This window comes from Electrophorus electricus, chromosome 2 (assembly GCF_041902795.1).
Source record: "Electrophorus electricus isolate QZ-2024a chromosome 2, ASM4190279v1, whole genome shotgun sequence".
NCBI lineage: Eukaryota > Metazoa > Chordata > Actinopteri > Gymnotiformes > Gymnotidae > Electrophorus > Electrophorus electricus.
This window is the reverse complement of record NC_137498.1, coordinates 18,353,913-18,380,000: the sequence shown is the minus strand read 5'-3', so window position 1 is coordinate 18,380,000 and position 26,088 is coordinate 18,353,913. Positions and strand designations below refer to the sequence as shown.

General features: G+C 41.8%; 1 protein-coding gene and 1 long non-coding RNA gene across 2 annotated transcripts; both read right to left on the bottom strand.

Annotated features, from left to right (window-relative positions):
- Nucleotides 1-2,680: 2,680 nt before the first annotated feature.
- On the bottom strand, nt 2,681-3,660 carry LOC145643384 (uncharacterized). The gene is made up of 3 exons (XR_014115750.1): nt 3,544-3,660; nt 2,896-2,989; nt 2,681-2,786 (listed from the first exon to the last, which is right to left on the bottom strand). It is a non-coding gene; the product is annotated as an uncharacterized LOC145643384 (long non-coding RNA).
- Nucleotides 3,661-5,621: 1,961 nt separating this feature from the next.
- On the bottom strand, nt 5,622-24,663 carry moxd1 (monooxygenase, DBH-like 1). The gene is made up of 12 exons (XM_027014082.3): nt 24,094-24,663; nt 21,649-21,795; nt 20,824-20,991; nt 20,501-20,584; nt 17,604-17,783; nt 17,195-17,297; nt 16,594-16,760; nt 15,706-15,897; nt 13,883-13,942; nt 10,753-10,895; nt 7,137-7,305; nt 5,622-6,892 (listed from the first exon to the last, which is right to left on the bottom strand). Exons 1-12 carry the CDS (start codon nt 24,385-24,387, stop codon nt 6,734-6,736), a joined length of 1,866 nt encoding a protein of 621 aa, XP_026869883.1. The 5' UTR covers nt 24,388-24,663; the 3' UTR covers nt 5,622-6,733.
- Between the last annotated feature and the right edge of the window lie 1,425 nt (nt 24,664-26,088).

Here is a 26,088-nt window from a genome sequence, read left to right as displayed (position 1 = left end):
TTTTTTTTTTTTACATTTCCTTTCATACAACTCACAGTGACATCATTGTGGTAGAAATCCGTATCCAGTGTGTTTGGCAGCAAATATACGACAGTTGTTTTGAGCCATTGGCTGGTCCTCTATTTTACAGTTCCATAAAGGACTCAATGTGAATGTGTGTGAGTGTTCAAACTGCTGTATACTCTCAGTCAAGTTACACTGGGTTAAGTGGGAACTATCATGGGTGTGTGTAAGTGTGTGTTTGTGTATTTTCGTTTGTGTGGTTGTGTGTATGTGTGTGTGTGTCTGTGTTTGTGTGTGTGTGTGTGTGTGTGTGTGTGTGTGTGTGTGTGTGTGTGTGTGTGTGTGTGTGTGTGTATATATGTTTATGTGGCTGTCAATGCGGCATGTATGCATATGTGAATGCATGTCAGTGTGTGTGTGAGGGTGGGGATGTGTGTATTTACACATGTATGTAAGTGTGTATCTGTGTATGTAGGTGTGTGTGCATGTGTATGCGTGTGTGATTGACACCAAGACAAGAGCAGAGGTGAGGGGAAAACACTGTACACGGCGACAGGAAATGATGTTTTTTCCTGGTCTGCTCCTGGGCCCGTGCGTCACTAACGCTGGCACCCCGAATCCTCCACATTCCACACTGACGAGAGAGGAATCCTCACTCTACTGAACAACTTCATCACCCCCACTCTCCCCAACTTCCCACTCCGACATTTTTCATAGCTGCCTTCACTTGTCATTGCCCGCAGTGACCTGACCCTAACCCAAACTCTAACCCCCCCTCCACCCATGCCCTGCACGCCATCTTCCAGAAAGCTCTATCAGACACATTCTTTATCTATAGCCTAAAGAAGGAGCATTAGCAGACTAAAAGTGCACACACAACGATTTCACCTACAGTGTTGAAGCATCATAGTATTTTTGGTCTTATTCAGAAAACAGGTGTTAAACAACACCACGACCTTTAGGCATAATAGTCAATGTGTCCCGAAAAACATTGTTTTTCACATAATGTGAATGTCTATGTGCTTACACATAGTACATGTAGTACCCAAAACTATGCAAGGAAGATGAAAGGAAAACAAGAAGAAATAAAATGATAACAATTTGACCTTGAGATCACATGGCATGGTGTAATATTTCCAAACGACACAATGGCACGAAGCCTGTCCAAGTGTTTCCAAACAAAACCGGCAACTAAAATGTACTGCTACTGAGGAAATGGCTTCAAAGGTATCAAAGGAAAACTGGCTTTGGCTGGAAAGAGTAAAACATCCAGCTTTGAGAAGAATGCAGGGCTTGGAAACAGGCCCTCAAGATCACCATGCCATGGTTAAAAACATCAGTGTTTATGCAGCTGAATAGAGGGGCACTAGACCGGGGAAGAGGGCGGGGGACAGAGCTTTGGGAAGTGGTTCTCATCTTTATTTTTTACCCGGAATATGACCATTCATGAGTACACAAACTCGCTGTGCAAACACACGAGTCCTGCACACGTGTACTCACACACACAGGCACACGAGGGCCCGCGTAAACATGAACAACACACTCACTCCAAAGTAAAGTTTGCATTCCAGGTGTGTGTGTGTGTGTGTGTGTGTGTGTATTTATGTGCATGCATGTGTGTGTGTGCAAGTTTTGCTTGTCTCCATTGAGGCGGCAAATATTATAGCCATTTTTTTTTTTTACTGGCCTGAGGAGAAATACACATCACTGATTCAGGTGTATCCTTTGGGGTCTGTTCCCTCCCCCTTACGAACAGGTAAACACAGCAATTTATTTCATATGGGTCTGACTGTGAAAATACACACTGAGGGACATCTGGCCTGGTTCTGAACACACACACACAGACAGAGAGAGAGCGAACAAGCTTCAGCCCTTTTATGCAGTCTTCAAATGAGAACAAACAAACAAACAAACAAAAAAAACTAATTTATATACCTATATAGTTATTTGCCTATAGTTATTTGCATGTTCCCACTGATGAGACAGTGTTTGTTGCTATTACAAATGGAAAAAGGTGTCCAATTCTGATGGTTTCACCCTGGGCTTGATCACCAAACTGAAACATATGACAGCACTCATCAGGCACTGCAATTGTGCACTTAAAAACACTAGAACCAATTCTGTAAGGTTACAGTGACTAACACACAGATGACCAGTTGTTCTGTGCCGGCGGAGATGCTTTTTATGAGATCATGTCAATAACATTACTGTACAATTTTATAAGATCATAAAGATGCTGATGAGAGCAGTTTATATTATATAGAAACACTTTCATGGAACACCAGCAGCCAAATGATAATGGTATTTCATGGTCCTCTTTAGTCACAGATTTCTAACATAGATGATTGTATATGGCATGATGAATTTAGGAGTGAAATATGAAACGCCTGTCATTTGGGACTTCAGCTGAGTGTCAGGATCCATGCGGCAGAATAGAAGAATGAAAGCAGTCATGAAAAGAGGCTTACTGAATAAAACGAACATGACTAAGTTAACCCAAGAACCAATCTGCACAGGTATGAGCTTGTAACGCCCTCTGAAAGTATTACTTCAACACTGGTGGATTGTGGAGTTAATTTATTATATGATGATTTTGTTGCATAGTTACTGTGTACCATGACTTTGCGCAACGTAGTGAGGAAAAACAGACTCCAATCCAGTTTTTTTCTCCATCTCTCTGGGATCTGAGCCAGTTAGTCGCAGGGATCTTGCTTTTCCTCGCTGACACATTTACTAGGTCACTCTCTGACCATTCTCCTCCCTGACCAACATGGTGGTGTGTGCTGAAGAAGAGAATGATGGAAGGAGAGGAAGACAGAAGGAGAGAGGGCTGATGAAGAGCAGGAAAGGCAAGAGAAGAAGACATGTGACATGTTTGTTCTCCAACCATACCCGCAACCTTGGACAGCAAGGAACACTGGAGCCAGCCAACAGCAATGAATAATCTTGTAGGGTGTTCGATTATGTCCAACTGGACAGGACACTTCTGATAAAATGAACACATAGCTTTTTGAGTGAACACCATGGGTGTTTTAATTAACCCCACAGATGTTTAAGTGAACACAATAGGTGTTGAAGTGACATATAGGCATTTAAGTGAACACCATAGATAATAAATGAATACATAGGTATTTAAATGAACACCATAGGTATTTAAATGAACACATATGTGTTTAAGTGAACAACATAGTGTAAGGTCTCTGCAAAAGACCCGTGAATCTCTTTGCGTGCTTTTGTCTGTCTATGTGTGTTTGAAATAGATACAATTTAATACTGCCAATAACTGCCACTTCATATCTACCTTTCAACAAATGCTCAAATGATTCATTTACAAGCAATAAATCATATCTCCCACCACCCTGCACTACCACGCTATATTATAATGTACATAACGTTTTAGCCAGATTCATAATTCACCGGCTCGAAACAGACGAAGAATCGAAACGTTCTTGTTCTGGGAGAATTCACTGTCTAGTGAACACTGACATCTGCTGGCTACATCTGGAATTGAATTCACCACAACAAAAAGTACTGTCTCACCTGTTCGCGCGCTCTTTCAGTAGGTTTTCAGTGGTCTGATACATATTTTTCGACCCTCGTACAGTGACTCAAAACCAAGCCTCTGCGACGAACTGTTTCTCCAGAACTTATTCTAGGACAGCCGGCGTTAGCCGTGTCGAGGGGAGCCAAAAGGAAACTGTCATTTCGCCCCATTTAAAGCCCGAATGAAACCAATCGAATTTCACGCTTTTCGTTGCGACCCCCGGTGTGGTTCAGAGGTACAGTGGTACAAATGTGGTCTGAAATACATTTTCCAGTAGCACTCATTCTTCCTCTCCTTTCTTTTCTTTTTGGCTTGTTTGTCCCCAATGATGATTAAAGAGAGCCGATTTCTGATACAACAGCTTGCAAATTCAATTCTTCCTAGTCTTGACAAAAAATGAAAAGCATGTAATTTTGAATTTTTAATGCAACTGAAAATTCTGTCACAGGGCTACCATTCTGGAAATCACATAATAACAAAAGAGGAGGTGTCTGGCACTACAGGATAAGAGCTTTCTCAAAGCTGTTCCACTCTCTCACCTTACTGTTATGTTCCACTATTACCATCTACATAGCTCAACAGGTATAGAGAGAGAGAGAGAGAGAGAGAGAGAGAGAGAGAGAGAGAGAGAGAGAGAGAGAGAGAGAGAGAGACCTAAAATGACCATCGTTATCAAGTCTCCAGTTCAGTCAAGCTACTTGAAAGCCAAGACTATCTGTTACCTGAAACCCAACACTATCTGCTAACCTACATAGCCCACGTGGACATGCACTGACATTTGTGTCATCGTTTTTTAATGATATTCTTTATTAATCTGCTAAACCATTACAAGGTTACTGTGGTTCTGATTAAGAATTGGCCCTCAACACTTTATTAGGGAGTTTTGGCTTGTGAGCGCCCAGCCACACGGACTCTTCTCCCTACCTCCGTCCTGCAGAAAAGAACAAGCGTAGCCAAATTCTGTTGTTTGTCTTATCAATGGTTCCCCGTGCTGATTGTCACTTCCAGCAGACACACTGCTCAGATAGGCCAAACTATCAACACATGAATTTACAGAGTATGCTGCTGATACTATTGGCACTTAGGTGAAGGGTGGCCAAACTTCAGAGGAAAAAAAACAACAAAAAAACTTGTAGCACAATCACACAGTTTACCGCACTGGCTGCCCTGTACTATGGCCAGACTGCCCAGGCAGCAACTGGGGAGGATGAACCGGAGTGCAGGGGGCAAGGAGTTCGGAGTTTCTCCCCCTGCTTCCACCGGGCAAACTGTGACCGCCACGTTCACCCTTCCCAAAGTGTCTCCCACCCTCATGAAAGCCTGGATAATTAGTGGAGTTGGATTGGGTGTTTTGGAGCAGGTCAACACAGGATCACAGCCAGGTGGAACCAACCAGGAACCTGGCACCACCCTGGCCAAATCTGCCTAAAACTGTGCAAAGAGGGAGGGAAAAAAACCTTACCTCTCTTCCTGCCCTCCCATAGATGTCTTTGCCCATGGCTAACGCACTAGAAATGGGAGGGAAATGGTGGAGTGTTCCTCCTTCAGCAGCAGTGAGAACAGCACAGGCACAGTCTGGGTAGCCGAAATATGGGGTGGTATTGTGTGGGATGAGGGGCGTGAGGACCTCCACAACGTAACAGGGACTCACCAGTGCTAACTGGAGTCTTACATAAAACCACCTTGAACCTCTGGGATTATCGCATCATTCCAAACCATCAGTTGAAAAACCTAACAACCCTTTTCTTAAAAGTAGTAGGGATCTTTTTCTTTTATTCTTTAGAATCCCATGTAGTGACCTTGAATGGCAATTTCGCTTGCTAAACACACACGACCTTCATCATGACCTTAATAGAGGGAGTGAAAGAAGAACCGAGCTGATTGGCTTTGCCGTGAGGTTTTGCCGTTGGGAGACATTTATGTTTGCAATGCCTTGGAAGCACACTAAACAACCATTTCAAATAACAGGATATGTGTATTAAAAGAGCTAAAAACAGCCATCTGAAAACATTTGAACTATTCCCCACTGTGATCAACATGACATATTTTCCAAATGAAAATGTACTTTCTCAGATGATTTAAGAAAGAAATATTTATTGTGTCCAAAACATACAAAATATAAAAAAAAGATTTGTTTTTCAATAGAATGACAGCATTTCACTCATGAGAAACACATATAGATTGTAACAGGAGGTGTCAGATCTGTTAGCATAATAAAGTGTATATGAAGGCAGCAAAGGATCGTGATTGTAGGTTTAACATAAATGCAAATTATGATCTTCTGAAAAATTTAATGTGAAACTGTAAAATGAGATGTTAAAATGCTATCTCAGATCTGTTGGAAAACCTGATTTCCAGGTTTTAGCAAATGTTTGTCACTGTATTTCCTGTTGATCCTGCTTTTCCTAGAGGCTTTTGCAACATGACATGCTGGGCAATTAGAAATGGCAGTAGTGCTCCTCCTATCATGGAGGTTCAAACAATTTGAAGCAGACCCTAAACAACATGTTCTGGAAGGTACTACTAATAAGCACAACCAAAGCAATCCTAACAAAATCCTGTCACCATAACGAGCCCACTTTGACTTTAAGCTTCCAGTGAGGAACGTGTTGGCGAGAGGCCAGCTTCTTTTCCCCCTGGGTATCCTGGCTGGTTAACGCTGGGGGACAGGAACAGGGCAAGCAGCACTGGAGGACTGCACCCGGGCTTAGTTGTGAAAAGCGTTCCAAAAGCAGTTGGGTGGAATCCCAGTCGGCGCAGTGGCTAAGCGTGCTGCCGCTCGCTTCACACAGAAGAGATGTGAAAGCTCCTTTGAGACACAGCTCGAAAGCCCTTGCCAGCCTCCAGCGACAGAGAGGCTTTCTCAGAGAGCAGTAATAAATCAGGCCAGACTTCTGTAGTGGAACTGAAACATATAAATGGCTCTTTGTAAAGAGGGTGGAGTACAATGCGGATAACTCATTGGGGCATTATTACATTTTGAGGAAATTCATCACTGTAGCCTTGTACATAGTGACAGGATTCACACTGGAGCTTCAGGTTGGTTTTGGAAGATCAAAGTGCAGAAATGCGTGCCGATGTGCAGAAACGTGTGCCGATGTGCAGAAACGTGAGCTAGACTTGGGAGCAGGTAGAGGGCTTTGTGGATGGGTGGGTGACAGAACTCCGCTGCAGCATGGATGGCAGTTAGAACCGTGAGAGGGCATGCAGCACCAGCACAAGTGCAGCCATGACAACCACAAACGGCTCACAGTGGTGCTGGGATCCGGAGGTGACCGGGCACGTGGCAGCTGCCGGTGGACGTACTGACTTTGGCTTCGGGGGTGGCATGATAACGCCCTGGATCTGGGATGAGTAGATAAGAGTCAGTTTGTCTTTCACAGAAAACAGTTCTTATTAGAGTGCTGTTATGGCATGGAAGATGGATTGAAATACATATACAATAGGCAGCGGTCTTGTTTTAGCTATAGCATAACGACTGCCAATGCTGAAAGGTAGTGCTTAACAGCATAGAAAGGCAGGACTTGCACCCAAAACAATGACCTGCTTTTACTGAAGCCCCTGCCGCCTCCCTCGTTTGGCCACTCACCGACCACTCTTCCTGGCCGGTCTTCGAGCAGCGCACATTTATGGGGAGGGTTAGCACAAGCTCGTTGAAGGCCTTTCCTCTTTTCTTGGTCCATCGGAACTTGTCCATGGCTTCAGTGAAAGAAAGGTTGCTATATCTCTTGGGACTCTTAATCATAAAAGGCCAGGTCCTGCACAGAAGAGACTCAGTTTATCTTGGGTAGAGTGGGCTAAATATGAGAAGTGGTATTGTCCAGATGTTCTGATCACTCTAGATGCAGTCATGGTGAATACAGGCACACGATATAGGCCCACTTGGTCCCAATTACATTTCTGTTTGAAAAATTCAGGTAAACTGCTGTCTTCCTAGGGACACCGACCAAACCAGAAACTGAAAATTACTATGAAAGTAATGACAATTATTTTAACAGGCAGGCTTGAAATTTTTTTAGTCTAAATTGTTACAGTTTTAGGTCAATTATTTTAGCTCAGTGGTTAATGTACTTGACTTGTAATCAGAAGGTTGCTGGTTCAAGCCTCACCACTGCCAAGTTGCCACTGTTGGGCCCCTGAGCAAGGCCCTTAACCCTCAATTGCTCGAGTTGTACTCAGTCATAACTGTAAGTCTGTTTGGATAAAAGTGTCAGCTAAATGCTGTAAATGTAAATCCAGTTCTATTTATCAGTTTAAACTGATTTAGTAATGCAAAATGGAAGAATGTCCTAAAGATGTGAATATCTGGATTACTGCCAATTTAGTGCACAGTAAGTAATGATGGCACAAATCCTACTAGGAATAATACTGATGATTTTATCAAGCCTTGAAGGTTTCTGTGCACTATAGCTACTGGTATAGCTACCAAGACCTCAGTGTGACTCCTAATGCTGCTATGTAATCTCAGTAATTTCTAAAAGTGCATAGTGTGATCTAAGAAACATATCTAGAATAAGACATACGTTAACTCAGTATGAAACCAGGATGTTTGTTCTCACTTTCTAGGTCTCACTACTGCATAGTACTGGCTGCTGGTTGCCTTGATGTCTCCTTAGGTAAGCTTCCACTAATTTAGAATGTTATAGCCCAAATCCTTACCAAGAAAAGAAAGATAAGCATGCTTCTTTGATCTTATTCAATTTACATTGACTTCCTATTAAATTTCGCACCGACTTTAAGTCTTGCTTATGATATTTAAAGCCTTTTATGTTCTAGCACTGACATACCCTGAAGCATTAGCGCCTATCGTGACCCCTTTGCTCAGCTGAGCCAGGCTTACAGCTAATCTGCACGGATCGACTGCAATTTGGGGGTAAAATCTTTTTTTTATTTTAATTTTTTTTGCTGGTACAGTAATGCAGAGAATATAAGGCTGTTAGGAAAATGAGTGGTTTTTAAATTCAAGCCTGACAATATACCTGTTTAGGTGGCCTTACCTTTAGTTTATTACATCCTAATTTTGCTTTTTTTTTACCTTGTGGTGTTTATGTTATGTTACTATTTATTTTATTGTTGTCATAAACTTTACTCATGTGAAGTGCTGTAACTTTTTGAAGCAAAACTTAACATTGACAAATAAAATACGTGCAATGTAATTAAACCCTTGTGCTAGTCACACATAGCTCTAGAAATAGAGCTTTGATCGTGAAAGAAAATAATGAAGCCGCAGTGAAACATGATTGCTGCACTACTAAGAACGGATGGTGGCATAAGTTTTCTTATAATATTTATATTAATGACTTTATAAACACTTCAGTGGTCTCTCCCTCTGTGTGTGTGTGTGTGTTTGTGAGACGGTGTGAAGTAAAATAAGCATCTGTGTTAAAAGTGTTACTTTATGTTAAACATGATTTTTTAATATGTTTTTAAAAATATGTATTTTAAATGTATGTGATAGTTAAACCTACTTACTGGAATGAACTCTGACGTGTCTTGCTACACATTGGACGTGAGTGTGTGTATGTGTGTGTGTGTTGTGCGTGCGTGTTTCAAAGGGGTTAGAGCTTTGAAATTAAATCTGTGCAGAGTTGCCTTCTCTAAGCTCTGAAAATACCCTTCCTTCTTGCAACAGAGTACAAACAGCTCAGGGCAGCAGGAGGGGATGTAAACAGTGGGGCCCATCAGATGGTTCTCATTTCAGAGACACCCCACCATGCACACACATCACACACATCTTACATCCACCCAACACATGCAAAAATACACACACACAGACACACTCCCTAAAATGCAAACAAATACACATACACACACAAACACATGCTTCCTCACAGGAAAACAAACACACACACACACACACACACACACACACACACACGCACACACACACACAGACACACAGACACACACACACACACGCACACACACGCGCGCGCACACGCACGCACACACACACGCACACACGCACGCACACGCACGCACGCACGCAGGCACGCACGCAGGCACACACACACACACACACACATGCACACACGCACGCACACACATGCAAAAAGAACAAAAGTGTTTCCACGATATCCTCCTTGTTCTTACTCTCTCTGACTTCATTGAACTCATTCTTTGGTTCAAACATACATCAGCACTGAAATGGGAGTAAATATGTATTATTAGTCTCTGATAGGGCAAAGAAATACTTTTCTTACGAGAGTAGACAATGTTTTCAAGATAAAAATTGATTTGAATCTTTCTTCCATGGCATAATGAGTATAATAATGATTAGAATGTTTGAACGTATGTGTGCCATGGAATGTGAGGCTTACGTCTCACAACTTTGGTGTTTATGTCTGCATTTCTGCTCCACCGTGTTTATTAGCACTAGACACAAATAGACTTTACAAGACTAGACCAGATGTGCTGGTCAGTTAGGCAGCCGGGCTGTCTCTTCTTTCTTGACAGCACCAAAGCAAGCTTGTGAACGGCATACAAATAGCCCAGTGTGGACCAGCAAAAAGAACGTGGTGACATCAAGCACTGAGGCATTTTTTAGTATCATACGAAGCTGACTTGGGCGATACTGTGACATGCGGGACAACAGTGACTTATCAGCTTCAACAGTCCCGCTCACACATAAAGAGTAGACACGAATAAAGAACAAGCTCCTGCTTCGCCCCCAGCGGCACTGGACTCTTGTCTTCTGAGACTTACAAAGGATGGAGTTTGACTCTTTGCAACTCACACATCCATTAACACATAAGCCTGCACTGGAGCCAAGTTGGACAGGCAGCAACCAGCAGTACATCAGTGCAATACAGCTGAAGAAATGCCATTTAGGTCTTCTGGCCAAGCTCAAAAGCCTTCGAACGAGCTGTTGCCGGGAAGCCAGCATTGATGCGGCTTTGTCTAAACAGACCCTTTCATTTCAGATAATTACTGCTCGATCTCCTTTATTATGTCTCAAGTTTGGTGAAATTGTGCCTGCTTTATATCTGTTCAGTTATGAAGTGCACTTCTGGCACCTGCTTGAGAGAGAATAATCCGCATCCTGTTGGAGGAACTCATTTCACACACCGCATTCTGCATATAGTGTCTGGCTGTAAAGTAACACAGCTAATGTCACCTTCTCTGGTGTTCCTCCAGCACAAGAAAAACAATGATATCTTTATCACATGCTAGTAAGTCTGGGGAGGAGGAAGTGTAGCACTTACGTGAGAGGGCTCTGAATTTGTTTAACTCCGATGAACTTAAGCTGCCCATTGATTTCTGGAAGGCTCTCGCACCTGGCCAGGTTGACCCGCGGGTAGTACAGCAGGTACGATAAGCACATCTCATCCCTTGTGCTCAGGCCACCCTGAAGGAGACACAGTTATGGTGAAGAACCTCTGGGTTCATGACCCGCCAGGGCTCCGTCACCACTGGTAACCCCTGCACAACTAGGTGCATCTTAAAGGTGCCATAAGCAATTTTCTTGCTAACTTCTATCAGACTTGCAACTGAAAAGGCTCTTTAATCTCATCAAACCTTTCTCCAAAGCTCCTTCCTTTAACAGTATGCAGGCTTAGCATTTTACTAACTGTTCTATGTGCTCCTTGCAGGCAAAGGGTTTCATCTCTTTGTACAAAGGCTTCCTGATTGGTTAAAACAAAAAAAAAATTGTGTTCGGGACTGCAGAGACTAGTTACTAGTTACGATGTTTGTAAAATTTAGTTGACAAGCGCAATGCAGTAATGCAACTACACTGAAGCAGTTGTGAAATTCAGAACCTGTACTTTCATTAAGGTGTGATATACCATCATACAATTTTGTAGAAATTGTATTTGTTACTTAGACTGTAAAACTACAAGTTATAGTGTCCATGTAAGATGAATATTATAAGCTTCTATGTGTATATTATTGTTCTGGACTGTGGTAGCTTTTTACTGCTAACAGAAGCTAACTGCTTTGCATGCTAATACAAGGTAATATTAGCGAAATAATTGTAAAAAGCTGTTTTGTTCTAGGTGATCAGCCTAATTACGAGACAGCAGGAAATATTTTTCCCCCCATATGCAGAGTTAAGTACTAGAAAGACTACCCAGTAATATTATAGAGGTTAGATATTTGAGCTCAAAATTTATTTTTTTTTAACGTTATACTTTTACAGACAATACTTTAAAAAAAAAAAAATGTTATAGGCAATAACGTTTTAGAAACATAGTGTTGCAACATGGTGGCCCCTCTTGGAAGATGAAGCAATCCCTATGCAGATATGAAGGGCTCTTTCTAAGCTAATGAGAACAATGATTCATAGATACTAGTGATTATACACTAATGAAAACATTTGTTCTAATAGAGCCCCCTAAATCTTACGCACTGCACCTTTAAGTTAAACCAGTCACATCATATGTCACATGACATGGTTTGATGATTAATAAACTGCAAAAGTGCCAATTTCTCTCTGACTGCAGATTTGCATTCAGAAAATGTAGAGCCTAAGGACTGATCTCGGGTCAGGATTCACATATTTCTTACTGATCTCTCTGTGTGTGTGTAAGTGGGTGGTTGCAGCCTAGTCCATCTGCTCTGGCCATCGCAGTTTGCAGATCCAGCCAATCAAAAACCAAGAGATATCATTATTCTCCCATTATTCACATAATTACAGAGGTAGTTATGGAAGGTTGGCACCCAAGAATGACTTTCAGTGACATAAGATAGTGGCTTTGTTTGAAATATTTAGATTAATATTCTGTCTTGCTGGCTTATAATGAACAATGTTCGTGATGAAATGAATACAGATGATGATTACTTTAATTATTGTTTCTCTAGCATTTCCACATTGCCTATATTTTATTCAAGGGAACCTTAGGGTCTTTTTAGCCGGACCACTGCAGAAATGCTTATAAACGAGAGACTTAAAGGTCTTCATGTTTTATCTGTGGCATGACAACTGCAAATGTCAAACTGGACTAATATTTTGGCACTGAATGCAGCAGACTAGCTATAATGTTAGCAATGCTCTGAAAACAGGTATTTTTCTCAAACACAGGAAATCACTTTATTTTTCCCAGGCAACCACTCAAATTCCATTTTCCAAACCATTCAGATATGTCATACTGCTGACACTTGAAAGACCCTGTGCAGTGAATGGCAGTATGGTAAAACTAGGCTTGTGGCTTTTATACTAAAGCAAATTATTTTTATGAAACTGTGGGGTTAGTACAGGCAAAGGACAAGATTTTATATGATTCTGAGAAACATTTTTCCTATTTTTTAAGCACTCCATAATTTGCTGTCATTTCAACGCTAATAATGCAGTAACAACTGGGATTGGAGCCAATTAGCAACCAATTTGTTCAGTGACATTTTGCAATTTATACTCAGTTTCCATCATTAACTTCGTTCATCACAGTTAATTGTACACAGTCCGACTTTGTTTTTGCTCACAGGGATGGCCAATTCCCAAAAGAAAAGAAAATGAAAAATGAAGAGAGAAAGAGATAGAGAGGGAGAGTGAGAGAGAGAATGAAAGTGAGAGAGAATGAGAGAGTGAGAAAGAGAATGAGTGAGAGAATGAGAGTGAGAGAGAATGAGTGAGAGAATGAGAGTGAGAAAGAGAATGAGTGAGAGAATGAGAGTGAGAGAGAATGAGAGTGAGAGAATGAGTGAGAGAGAATGAGAGTGAGAGAGAGAAAGAGAGTGAGAGAGTGAGAGAGAGAATGAGTGAGAGAGAATGAGAGAGTAAGAGAGAGAATGAGTGAGAGAGAATGAGAGTGAGAGAGAGAATGAGAGTGAGAGAGAAAGAGAGTGAGAGAGTGAGAGAGAGAATGAGTGAGAGAGAATGAGAGAGTAAGAGAGAGAATGAGAGTGAGAGAGAGAATGAGAGTGAGAGAGAGAATGAGAGTGAGAGAGAGAATGAGTGAGAGAGAGAATGAGAGTGAGAGAGAGAATGAGTGAGAGAGAATGAGAGTGAGAGAGAGAATGAGAGTGAGAGAGAGAATGAGTGAGAGCAAGAATGAGAGTGAGAGAGAGAATGAGAGTGAGAGAGAGAATGAGTGAGAGAATGAGTGAGAGAGAATGAGAGTGAGAGAGAGAATGAGTGAGAGAGAATGAGTGAGAGAGAATGAGAGTGAGAGAGAGAATGAGTGAGAGAATGAGTGAGAGAGAATGAGAGTGAGAGAGAATGAGAGTGAGAGAGAGAATGAGAGTGAGAGAATGAGTGAGAGAGAGCCACCACACAATCTACATAATACAGATGACTGCCCTTTCTTAGCTCTTCAGATAAGAGAAATCCTTGGACTCCAAATCATAGCTGGACTAATTTAATTAGCAGCCAATTCAATATTTGCCAAAACATCTTACCCAAGTCATGTTCTGCCTTGCTTTGGTGTTATATATGCATTCAGTGATTAGGGAATCACCCTGGGAAAAAAAAAAAAAAACAGTTTACAAATGCAGATATGGCACAAATGAAAAACAACACAACCAGGTAATCCTACTGTACTATACAGGTTAATAGAGAGAGAGTGAGAGTGAGAGAGAGAGAGAGAGAGAGAGAGAGAGAGAGAGAGAGAGAGAGAGAGAGAGAAAAAGAAAACATACACACATACACAGTTGTTGCCAAATGATTACACACATTTAGATTAAAGACAGATTTAGATTAAAGTCAGTTTTCACAACTCCCTACATTCATGTTGCATTACCTTTGTTCACATCAGAGGTAATTTTAAAGGAACTGATTAAAGATATATTTATTTGAGCTTTAAATCACTATATCAGTGAGTCATAAGTTCAAATACTTTGTCATCTTGAGCAGTATGGAAGATTGCAGAAATGTATGCGATGACTTAACAGACGTAATAGGAGCTTCCTGTTGGCCTGTTGTCATAATTACTTCCCGTGTCTTTCTGCACTTGATGCCATGGAAAAATCCACACAACTCCAACAAGAACTGCTGACCCGCCACAAGTCCAGCTCCTCTTTAGGAGCAAATTCCAAACTACTGAAGTTACCATGAGCATCTGTACAAAAAATTGTATGAAAAATAAAAACCTTTCAGACCACACAGAGTTTTGTTCAGGCAAAATTGAACTCCCAGGGCTTAAAATAAATTTATCAAATTTACCAACGTATCCTCATCCACCTTTAAGAGTCCTACATATAGTCCCGTAAGGAAGAAGCAAATTAAAAAGCCAGACAGGCGTTTGTAGTCGATCACAAAGACAAAGTGTTTAGGATGAGTGTTCAGTTGCCATATAAAACAAAAACTGAATTGTATGGCCATGATTATCAGCACTGTGTACAGTGGAAAAAGGGAAGTCTTTTCATCAAAATGCCACCATCCCAGCTGTGAAGCGTAGGACTGGCTCTATCATGTCGAGGGGGTGTTTTGCCAGAAAAAAAAATGACTTCAGGAAGTACACAATATCATGAAGGGGGTTTATCTAGAAATACTGACGCAACCACAACATCCTCCTCTCTGTTCTCTCCAGCGTCGGTGTGACTGGCTCTGCATGGAAATGGTTTCAGCCCTATCTGGAGGGATGGTTCTATAAGGTAAGAGGACCCACATCCAGTCAATGCAGACTCTCCACCAGCGTCCGCCAGGGCACAGTGTTAAGCGCACTTCTCTTCTCTTTGTATACTTGTTCTCTAGGTGATATAATATCTTCTCATGGCTTTTCCTACCAATGCTATGCTGACAACACGCAATTAATTCTTTCTTTCCCATTCTGACATGCAGGTTTCCAAGCATATATCAGCATGCTTGATTGACATTGCATCATGGATGACAGCCCACCACTTGAAGCTCAACCCCTGAAAAATCAGAGCTTCTGGACCTCCCATCTCTTATCATGACCTCACAGTTTCCTTTGATAACAACTAGTAGCCTGGGCAAAACTTTGAACAACCGGTTGTCATTCTCAACTCACGTTTCCAATCTGACCAGGTCTTGCAGATTTCTCCTTTGTATCATACATCGGATTTAAAAACTTGATGCTCACCTACAAATCCAAAAATGGACCAGCCCCTCCATATAAAGTGGGTGAAATAAGTATCGAACATGTCACCAATTTTCTAATCACATGCATGAGTCTGTGCAAAGATGTGTATACCCTCTACCCTGAAGAGCAGTTACGCGTATTATGAAGTGGAAACTGAGCCTAAGGCAATTGGACACATACAGGCAGAAGCAGACGTTCAGGACTGACAGGCTGGAATTCCTGGAAGTTGAAGTCAAAGTTGTTGTCCGAGGCTAAGGGAGGCAGCTCAACCAGACCTCGGAAATGCCTGGTCCGAATGGCCCTGCCAGCCAGATGAGCATGGAGGAGCACGGCGAATACACGTACACCACTGGGCATCTCCATGTCCAGAGACTGGAGGTGGGAGGGAAACAAGAGCAAATGAAGTGGGTGACTTTAAAGTTGCAGTAAGCAGCTCAAGCTGTTGTTTTTTTTAGGAATACTTTGGTTGAACTGTCTTTATATCCTGAAAGCTACTACTAAAATAATTGCTCCAAAACAGAAATAGTCTGTGTGATGGCCGTTGGCTCAGCAAATAGGGAGGAGATTTGAAGAAATATTTGAATGGAGGGAGCCAGACTGAAGAGAAGGCAGTGGACTCCTTTAGTGAAGTTAATAAGAACTCTGACATCAATTACAGCTTTAACTGTAACCTCTTGTCTTCTACTGCATTCAGAAATGGATGAAAAGCTTCACTATATCCACCCTACAGGGTCTAATTCCAATATTAAATAATTATCTTCAGTGAAACTCCACTTCACTCAAAGTGCTTTAATAAGATACTGAGAAACTAACATTTTTTTTTTCTTTCTGGTAAGAACACATAAGATTTTATGTCTTCTCAAAGGCTGTTGTACAAGCAAGACTTGTGTCCTGACACTCATCTTCAGCTCCTCCACTCCCATTATGACTGTGGTCTGGACTGTAATTGGTCTCAACAGCTAACAGACTAGTTCATGTTTCATAGCAAATTGTGCAGCTTATATGCCTATCTATTCAAGAAGGTATCTGGGAGTATCTTGGAGTGTCCGGGAGTCTTTGGGATACTACCTCCCGCAGACACTCCTGGGTGCAGTGTCCCTCAGTGACGTAGGACTCCATGCCTGGAGGTAGCATGTGATAGAGGCTGACCCACACTCCTGTCTCCATCACTCCTGCATCGTAGCTCCTCAGACGCGGCGTGTAGTAAAGCCTCAGGCCTGAGTTATCCAGCAGTCCTGAGAGATGCAGGAAAAGACCAATGTCCAGCACTAGCGTGAGTTATGTGTGTCACCACACGCATCTCATATCGGGAATATGTCCAGATGAGATTTAACTACATTTCAATTACATGTGGCCACATACACACATGCCCAAAAGCCTGACAAGATACTGCATATTTACAGCTGGCTCAATTTGCAACACAACTCAAATTGCCTGAACTGGTATGATTAATCAGATACTGACCCCAAATGTGTCTCTGCGGCATTTATACTTGGCTTGATATTTATGTGTACATTAGTTTTTAGAAACATCCCTGTGCAGGAACACACTATGGACAAAGACCAGCAAAGGGTCTTTTGGTACAAGCTGCCAGAATGTTTGAGCAGTTTGGCCAATGTTGTCTTATGTTGTCTTTACTGTGTCTGAAGCCAAGATAAGGTTTCTGTACCTGTGTGTAAGGCGGGGTTATCATAGTGCACCTCCATCAGCACATAGACTGGATCAGCAGCTGTTCCTATCGACATTCCCACATGTGGAGGGTAGGTGTATCCCTGCAATGGAATACCCAGAAAAACTTACTCACTGTTTTAAGCTTGGGTAATTATATAACAAGCAATTACAAATAGCTCTAACATGCCTGATCGACAGTGTCACATTAAAAAAAGAATAAAACACTACTTAATATATTAGACTATACTGGTGTTCAGTTGAACAAATTAATATTTGAACCTAGAGTTGAAGCAGTATACAGAACCAATTATTGTGGACACTATGTTCATGATACAAATGAGTAAATCCAATGGTTTCTGACTTCAGTGTCACAATGGCTTTTTCTGGTTTCCCACTGTATTACTCACCTCTCCGCCGATGGCCCAGGCGAAGATGACGGTCTCGCAGCTGAGGAAGGAGTCGGGCATGTTGGGGTGGAAGCACTCGTGGCTGGCCTGAAGCTCGCTGTCATCCAGCGTGCTGTCACATTGGTACAGCAGGATGTGGTGCACCATGCCCCTGTGGTCCTCCTGCAGCAGCGCCTCAATCTGAGACCAGAGCAGCGCCGGCCAGGCCATGAGGGCAGGGCTCACTGGGAAAGCATGTGGCAGCTACAGACGAACGTTCTCCTGTCAGGCTTCCTATATGGCCTCCTATACGGCTTCCCATAGGGCTTCCTATAGGGCCTTTTAGGGCCTTCTGGCTGTTAGCTAACAGTCTGGATGAATTTAAAATGCTTTACACTAACAAATTAAGTTCATTAAAGGTTAGAAAGGAACTAATAGTGGAAGTAATTACGTTTGCATACATTTATATTTCAGATGTATCACATTCAACAAATGTAGGGGACAAAGTTTTAATAATAGTGCTTCCTAAACTGACAATCAGCGCAGAACAAAATACAGATAGTAAACACTACTTAAGAGTCACAGCTATTCTGCATGACAACATGCATGATAATATGCTGGCATTACACAGGCGATTCAGATTACACAAGTGCAGACAAAATCTCTGTATGGGCTGAGAGGGTGTGTGTGTTATGGAAGAAGACAAACACCAAGTGTGTGAGCTATAGCTGGACCTTAGAGCTCAGGGACAGGAAATGTGGGATTTTGTAATTAGTTTCCTCATCCCAGCAGGGGAGCTTTATGGTTGAAGCAGGAATTCTTAATAAAAGCCTCTCTAGCAGGTGGATCTGTTTGTCCCACTCCGGAGGGTTTCCTACTCGGGGGAGCGGAATGCGAGACCCGGCGGCAACCGGATAAATATTACAGCGTCGTGTTTATTTCCCTTGCTCTTGTCTTGCTTACACATGGGGAGCTGATTCTGTTTGTGGCTTTAAAAACCTGATGGATCGGAGAAGACAAATGTGCATCTGGAGTGTAATAAAAACAACATGCATCAAAGGCAGCGCTGGTGTTCATGTAGGACACTCTTCCGGTTCACAGAGCCGCAATTACTTCTACGTGCTATGTCAAGTTTGTTTCAACATGAAGTGAAGGGCTGTATTTTTTCTGAAATCTGACACCTGAATATAGGGTTTAACAAAATAAAAGGATGAGATGTAATTATAACAGCAAAAGGAATATCTATAATCCTGTAATAACAGCAATGAAGGTACCAAGTATGACGAACCAATATATTAACAGCAGGATGGAGGCAAACTTAGCCAGGAATTCCATAGTAGTGGGGGGATGTAATATGATAAAAAGTGAAGTGCATGATGAGATTTCTTTACTAGTCCCCCAAGTATAAACTTGCCTATTTTGAGCCAAATGTGTTAATTGACAATATGATCTGAAATCAGAGACCAGGGCCAATGCATCTGGGATTTTCCACTTCTGGCATCTATGTGAAAGCAGTAGGAAAGCCAGGAACAGCTATCAGCAGGCGGTGGTAGGGATCCGATGCTTTTTCCATTCGCTTACACAGAGTCCTGGACTCTAACACGCTGCTGGCTGTGGTGCTCTGGGTCTGGTCGGCGGAGAGAAGCCATATCACTAGCTCATTAATAACATATTTACATTCTGGCAAAATGCAGTGCAGAACATATCAGTGGTTATCCATGTCATACCTGGACAGGGTATCTAATCCAAAATATCTTGTTTTTGAATTACTACCTTTAAAAGCTTCACATGATTCATACTTACATGAGTGAAAATGTCTCAATCACTTTAAGAAAACACTTAGGAGTTTAGGAGCACTTTTAAGGTAATAACCAGCACCCCCCCCCATGCCAAAAAAAGGATCCCTCTGCTCTGAAAGTCTTGTAGTTGGTCCCTCTCGATGTCTCCCAGTCAAAGGCCAATTGAGGGAAGAATGCTATCTGCTTAGACCGTTAGCGGATGAATGGACTGCAGTCATGCTGTCTCCAACAGCCCACCACTGTACTCTACTGTATGGTCAAAGCTAAAGTGCTGGGTATTGGGCTAATAATAAGTAGCTATAGCCATGGTAACAGCGTTGAATTCTTAGACAGATTCTTCACTCTTGAAGTCAATGGCAGACTAAGAATCCACTCCTTGCTAATCGCAAAAAAGTATATAAACATGACAAAACATGTAGCAGAATGCCTGAAAGGATAAAACTGAAATTTAATGTTTATGTCCTTTCGTTTATGTTGTCTGATGAAAATTTCTCTACTTTTAATTATTAATTGAAAGACTCCCTGCTTCAGGAAAGACTGCTTATTCATGGGGATAATATATACTTTGAGTGATGTTTGATCTAAAAATAGCATCTTCTGTAATTATAATAACCAGGTGAGCTGCTGCTTCAGAACATACAATGAGAGAGAGAGAGAGAGAGAGAGAGCGAGCGAGAGGGGGAGAGAGAGAGAGAGAGAGAGAGAGAGAGAGAGGCACAGAGAGCATCCTAAAAAATAATAAAATTCAAAGCTTCTTCAACTCTATCTACTATGCAATTTAGTAATGAAATTCTCTTCCAGAACAGATAAAGAGCTTTGTCTACATTTGTAGATATTAAGAACTGAGGCTGATGAAGGCTAATCAAAATACCCACTAACTACATAGCTAGATAGAGTGGTTAGCTTTTTGAGATTCTGTGTATTTTACAGAATTCTGAAAGGGATGAAAACGACTGTCAACAGAATTTAACACATATGTTATAATATTTTTATATAATATTTTATTATATAATATATTTCATATATTAGTGAAAAAGACCTGCAAAAGGGAACTAACAATTCCAAATTATTACATGGTGAGTGTGAATGCGTTCATGTGAAGTAAACTGGAATACTTACTCTAATTATATGATGCTTGGTGTGCACCTCTGGCATTTTAAACATTCGACACCAGTAAGTTGTGTCTTTATGAGGCACTGGGACCTGTCTTAGGTGGAAAACAGATGACCTGTAATTAGAAGCATTTAACCTGCAAGCTACTTTTAAAAACAAAACTAAATATTTGAGGAACGTTCTGATGTGTTTAGAATAATTATTAGACATTTTATTTTTCACAAAGACTATAAAAATGATGATTAAAGTGTAGCTCACTCACCATGCCAACTTCCTCTCTTTCAGGGCCTAAAGCCTTCTAGCTGACCACGTTACTTTGTGCTACTCACGTTAACGTTTCGAAGATCAAAGACTGCAGTTCCGGGAGGGACATTTGTGCCAGTCTTAGGGTTAAGCAGGCGTAAGCTCTTCCTCCCTCTGTCTGCACCATGGTACACTGGCCCAGACGGCCCAACATCTTCATCATGGTATGCCCATATCACCCGTACCGTACTGTCCTGGAGAGCACAACCACTTTCTTGAAGCGTCTAGATGACACCCTAATACAGACACAGTGAAGGTTCTCTTTTCCTTATATTGCTATGTTTAGCATAGATATATTGCATTTATGTAAGTAAGTAATGGCTTGCTGGTTTAAATTTTCATTAGAGTAATGCAGTTTCCCATAATAAGTCAAGGAATACTTCATTGGTGCAGGCATGAAATGTAATCTCATACATTCACACTCACAGTCTGACTGCAAATCATTCCCACTGAAAGCCAGTTTGGAAATGTGGCTGCATGCTTCACAGTAAATGTATCAGTGCTAAATTTTTGCAGACTTCAATTGGAAAGAGAATAAAGATGCAAAAAAAGTGCCAAACGAGCAGTCTAAAGGCTAATTTATCTCTGGTGATTCAGCAGTGAGAACCAATTTAAAATATTAACTCACATGGTGACCTGATTTCATGATGAATTCACAGGAAATAATAACGAACGAGAGTGATTTGGTAGGCTTTCTTTTGAATGAAGTCATTAGAAAAGCTGTGACTATTAAACCTAACCTCTCGCCCTTAACTCCCATCTTAATCGCTCCAAACATTACATACAAATGGGCTTGTACAAAAAGGCCCTCAGCCAGAAGGCTGGCTTTTCCGGGGCGAGACTCCACCCACCGTGATGGCCCTGTCATTGGGGTCACAGGTCTGCAGGTCCCTGCTGAAGCCCAGCACTGTGTGCGTGTGGTTCTCCATCCCATATAGCAGCCTGTAGTTCTGCATTGGGTCTTCATGGACGCCCCTGCCCTGGTCCACAAAGTAGTCCTGGATGACAAGGCACAAATGCATGTCAATTATCTGGGTTTTTCATAAAAAGCATTAAGACAGAATGATGTTTTGGCTCTCCAGTCCAGTGAGACGGAAAGCAGAGGCCATACACTTTCATTTAAATCTATTTTCAGCCATTTCAAATAAGCTGTTCTGCATGTGCAGAATATTTTCTTTGCTTGGCTTTCAATTGTATTTGGACAATTTACTTCACAGCTGTTCTCTCTTAGGCAGGTGCATTCAAAGACGGCCCACTGCAGTCTCTGAGTGGTCATAACTCCAGGCTACTCTCAATTCTACAATCCAGTTTCGCTCATGGAGCATGTTGATGGCGTCAGACAAAATGATGATGGGATCAAGTAAAGTAGTTTTTCAGTAGGCCAAAACATTGCAAGAAAATCACTGTTAGGTGCCTCATATTCACGCATCGCTAAGAAGAAATGAAAGTATATTAGAGCTTCCGATACAAGACAAGGAAGACAGCTATAGTAAGTGATCAAAGAATCACTTCATTGTAGGCAAGAAAAAACCTTGAGCAATGTTTCAACAGGCAAGGAACAGACTACAGGGTCTGGGAAAAGATGTGCGAAAAATCCACACAAACCAACAGTCACTTAGCCGCAGGAGACGTGAACCTGCAGTAAATCTTAAAAACGTCACGCCTAGCTGCAGTTTGGTTAAAAGCACCTAAAAGAGCGCGTTTAGTTTGCAGTGTTTCATTGAATGACATGGGCAAATATGGACACGTACCATAGCAGTGAAAAAAGGAAAGAGGCATATTTGAATATATCAGACTAGATCATGTATTCAGGCTAGTGTTAATGTTTGAATGTTTGGACCTGGAGCTGTTGAACCAACATAAATGTGGAGAACATTGCAAAATCTCCACAACTCAACTGAGAAAATTTATTTATTTATTTATTTTTCTTTTCAGGGTAACAGCACGAGTGAAAATGTGAAATGCATGCAGTGTAATCTGAGACAGATTATTCAATCTTTCAAAACAAGACGGATTGGAGTTATGGCTTGGCCACGTGCCATTTTCAACATGCACTGTTATGTTCAACTGATGATGCAGCTTTGAACAGTAGCAACAGGGAGGAATTTAGAAGCCTACTGAAAAATCTTTTCTGCTCAGACTTGAGCATGTGTCGAAGCTCCCTTGCACTTGACACAAGCACACTGGCAGGACTCAGGACTCAGGAGATATAGCTGAGGTAAGAGAACAGATTTTCATGGCCATCTTGTTAGGTTTACCACCCAATAAAAACCATTAAAACTTATGGCTAAATGTCTGTGAAAATGCCAGGAATGGTTGATAGCTGTACTATAGAGGCTGGACTGAGAGAACCATGCCAGGGAGGAGAACCAGCTTGGATCAGGTATGTTAGGGGCAAATGTGACATAGCAGGGTGGTGGCACCAAAAAACCATACAGCAGGCACCCAAAAATAAATAAATAAAAACACCATCTTGGGACACAGTAACCGACAATGAGCGTCCCAGGAAAACAAACCAAAACTTCATGGTGCATCATGCATCAAAATCAACAGAAACCTCCACAACACTGGGAGCATATTCCTTATGTGAAGGAAAACAACAGACACTGTTGGAATATGTAGAGACGTGCTCTGATTGTGACACTGCCCGCTCGCGGAGAGAAGAGCTGTATGAGGTGGCAGCAATTCAAGGCAGCACTGGCTGTAATCCTCAGGCGCTGGCTGAGCGTCGATTCATGCCAGTCCAGATCGTGTCGTGCTGCTTTCCCAGTTTCGATGGGAGCGATGAGGAGTCTGCTGTTGGGAAGCCTGGTTTGACAGATTTCTGGAGGGGTCTCAGGAAGCAGGAGCCAAGGCTGAAAACTAAGGTTGCCTTAAAGGCATCTGCTCCTGTCAGTGCCGCAAGTTAACAAAAGTGGGTAATAAAAAAAACATAGAGGTGCTGGGGTACAAAAGGCTTACCTTAAAAGAATATGAAGGAGCTGATTTTACTATTACAGGTAGAGAACTGAAGTTCTTTAACTACAGTGTGTTTAGTCTGTGGAGTGTTTCTGGGTGACACCTGCATTACAGTACTTTCATTTTCGAAAAAGTGCTGCATTAAAGAATCTGACTTATAAATGAAAACAATCATATTTAAATATTACTTTAATATGGTTTTAGCAATAGGAACAGGAATAGGATTCAACGCATAATAACACCGTAAAACACCATCGCAATAATTATGTGCTATTACAAAATAACTACTAGGAAGGGACAAGGGTAGTAGTGATCATCAAAGGTACATTTCAACTTACATGGAGGTAAGGTTCCCCGTGAGCGACACCTCCTATCATAATATCTGATGAAGCCATCGCGCCGTTGGGAGATATGCCAAACCCTATGTATCCCTTCGTTTCCGCCTCGATTTCAAAAGTGATGGTTGTTTCATCAAACTTCCATTTAATCGTGTATTTCCCATTCGCATCCAAGGTAGCCGCGTGATCAAATCCGCTGCCTCGAGAACAAGCTGCACAAACCACTGACGTTAAGAAAACTGCAGCGCAGAGAACCTTATTTTCGGACATATTACGGAAAGTAATGAGCTTCATCGACAGTAAAACCAAGAGGACAAAACACTCTCGCCATAAAGTAGCTTTTGGAAACACGCAGTGTCTGCCTGCAAGTGTGTTTGTTTGCTTGTGCGCATTGGAGACGACTGATCCTTTTCAAACACTGGCAGCAATGCAAAGCTCTTCCTCTTGACGAACTGTCGTAACTTGTGCTGGATCCCTTTGATGTGTGGAGGCATGTCTCGCGCTTTAGCCGCATGGTCAGTTAGCTGTACACCACTGTTTATTCACCACGGTTTGATATTTACACGAATATTGGTGCGCCCTGAATTTCCAGTTTCAAGTTCAGGGTCGAAACAAGTTCAGACTGCTCACGTGTTCCTGTGAATCACTGACGAGAAGCAAGTGGCCTAGTTTAAACCAAATAAGGATGGCAACGAAGAAGGTTTATTTTCCCCCCCTTAAATAATACTTGCTTGTTACCATCTTTAGTAGAATCGTGTTGATCATATGGAAAGGTACATCTTTCTCTTTTTTAATGTAAGCGTAAAGAGAAACCTTGTGAAAAACTTACAAATCAAAGCTCTACACAGGAGCCTTTGACGAGGAAACATTTATCCTCAGATATGGGCTCTGTAACAGCCATGACTGTTAAACTAGCCCTATATCCTTTGCGATTATTGAGTGTTCGGTTAAATAGTTGATTGGTATGACTGATTTAACGATTGTATCGTATGCACCCCCACACCACCCATAATCGTTTTCTACACGAACAGAATTATTTGTTAAAATCGTTAAACGATCTTATCTCTGACAAAAACGGTGTAAACGGTGTAACCCTCTACTGAGGGTTAGAGATAGCAATGGCGTTCAGAAATGCGTATTTTCTCCCTCTGTGGTGGACATGTATTTGTCACTGATGGATTGTCTGAGACAACACTGCTTAGAAAGCAAACCACATTAAGGCCATAACAGGATTGTTAGACAGTGTTAGATGAGAAGAAATGTTTTGTCTTTAAACCACTTAATTATCATAACCTTTTTTCTTTTATGTTGTTGTGACACTTCATAGTTTTGCCCACCAGGGGAAAAAAAAAAAAAGTTTTAACACATGAAAAATGAAAAACATTCCATGGGAAAAATGTGAAAGAAAAGACCAGTGGTCTTACCCTGCCTCAAAATGGCCTCCATGTCAAACATCACTAAATGGCCAATGTGGAGAGTTGAGAGAAGGCATTAATATGTTATACACATAAGTATATTATTATAGCAATCAACTGACAGTGGTCTCCGCACAGAAGGCTCAAAGCAGCTGGCAGTGGTTTAGCAGGTTAGAGCTTCACACCACAAATCGAAACCTGATAGATCTAGAGGGTCCCTGGTTCCATGTCCTAATGGGCAGTTGGGTTGATGACCTGGGGCTCAGGGACTTGATAGGTTCAAGGGTCCTTCTCTGAGGCATTAAACCCCCAAATGGCTCAGAGAGGGCTGCAATGTGAAACCCCCATTTCTCCCCAGGGCTCGGCCCCTGCACAGCAGCCTTGGAAAGACCACATAAAAAATAAGGGCTTAAAATAACAAGGCCCATTGTTGTTGTGCAAGGCACTTAACCCCTGAGCTGCTCTGAGACCCTTCCTACTCTTGCTGAGTTCAGATGCTGGTACTGACCAAGCAGGACAAATTATTACCCGCGTCTGGACTCTGGTGTAACGAGGAGGCTGAGAGCTCTGATGAGAACCA

Excerpts from the sequence above, each read along its gene's own strand:
- moxd1 (XM_027014082.3), bottom strand. The coding sequence starts at position 24,387 with ATGAAGCTCATTACTTTCCGTAATATGTCCGAAAATAAGGTTCTCTGC. Across the intron at positions 20,992-21,648 it reads CCAATGACAGGGCCATCACG|GACAGTACGGTACGGGTGAT; the intron begins GTGGGTGGAGTC and ends TGTGCTCTCCAG. Across the intron at positions 16,761-17,194 it reads TAACCCCGCCTTACACACAG|GACTGCTGGATAACTCAGGC; the intron begins GTACAGAAACCT and ends TGCATCTCTCAG.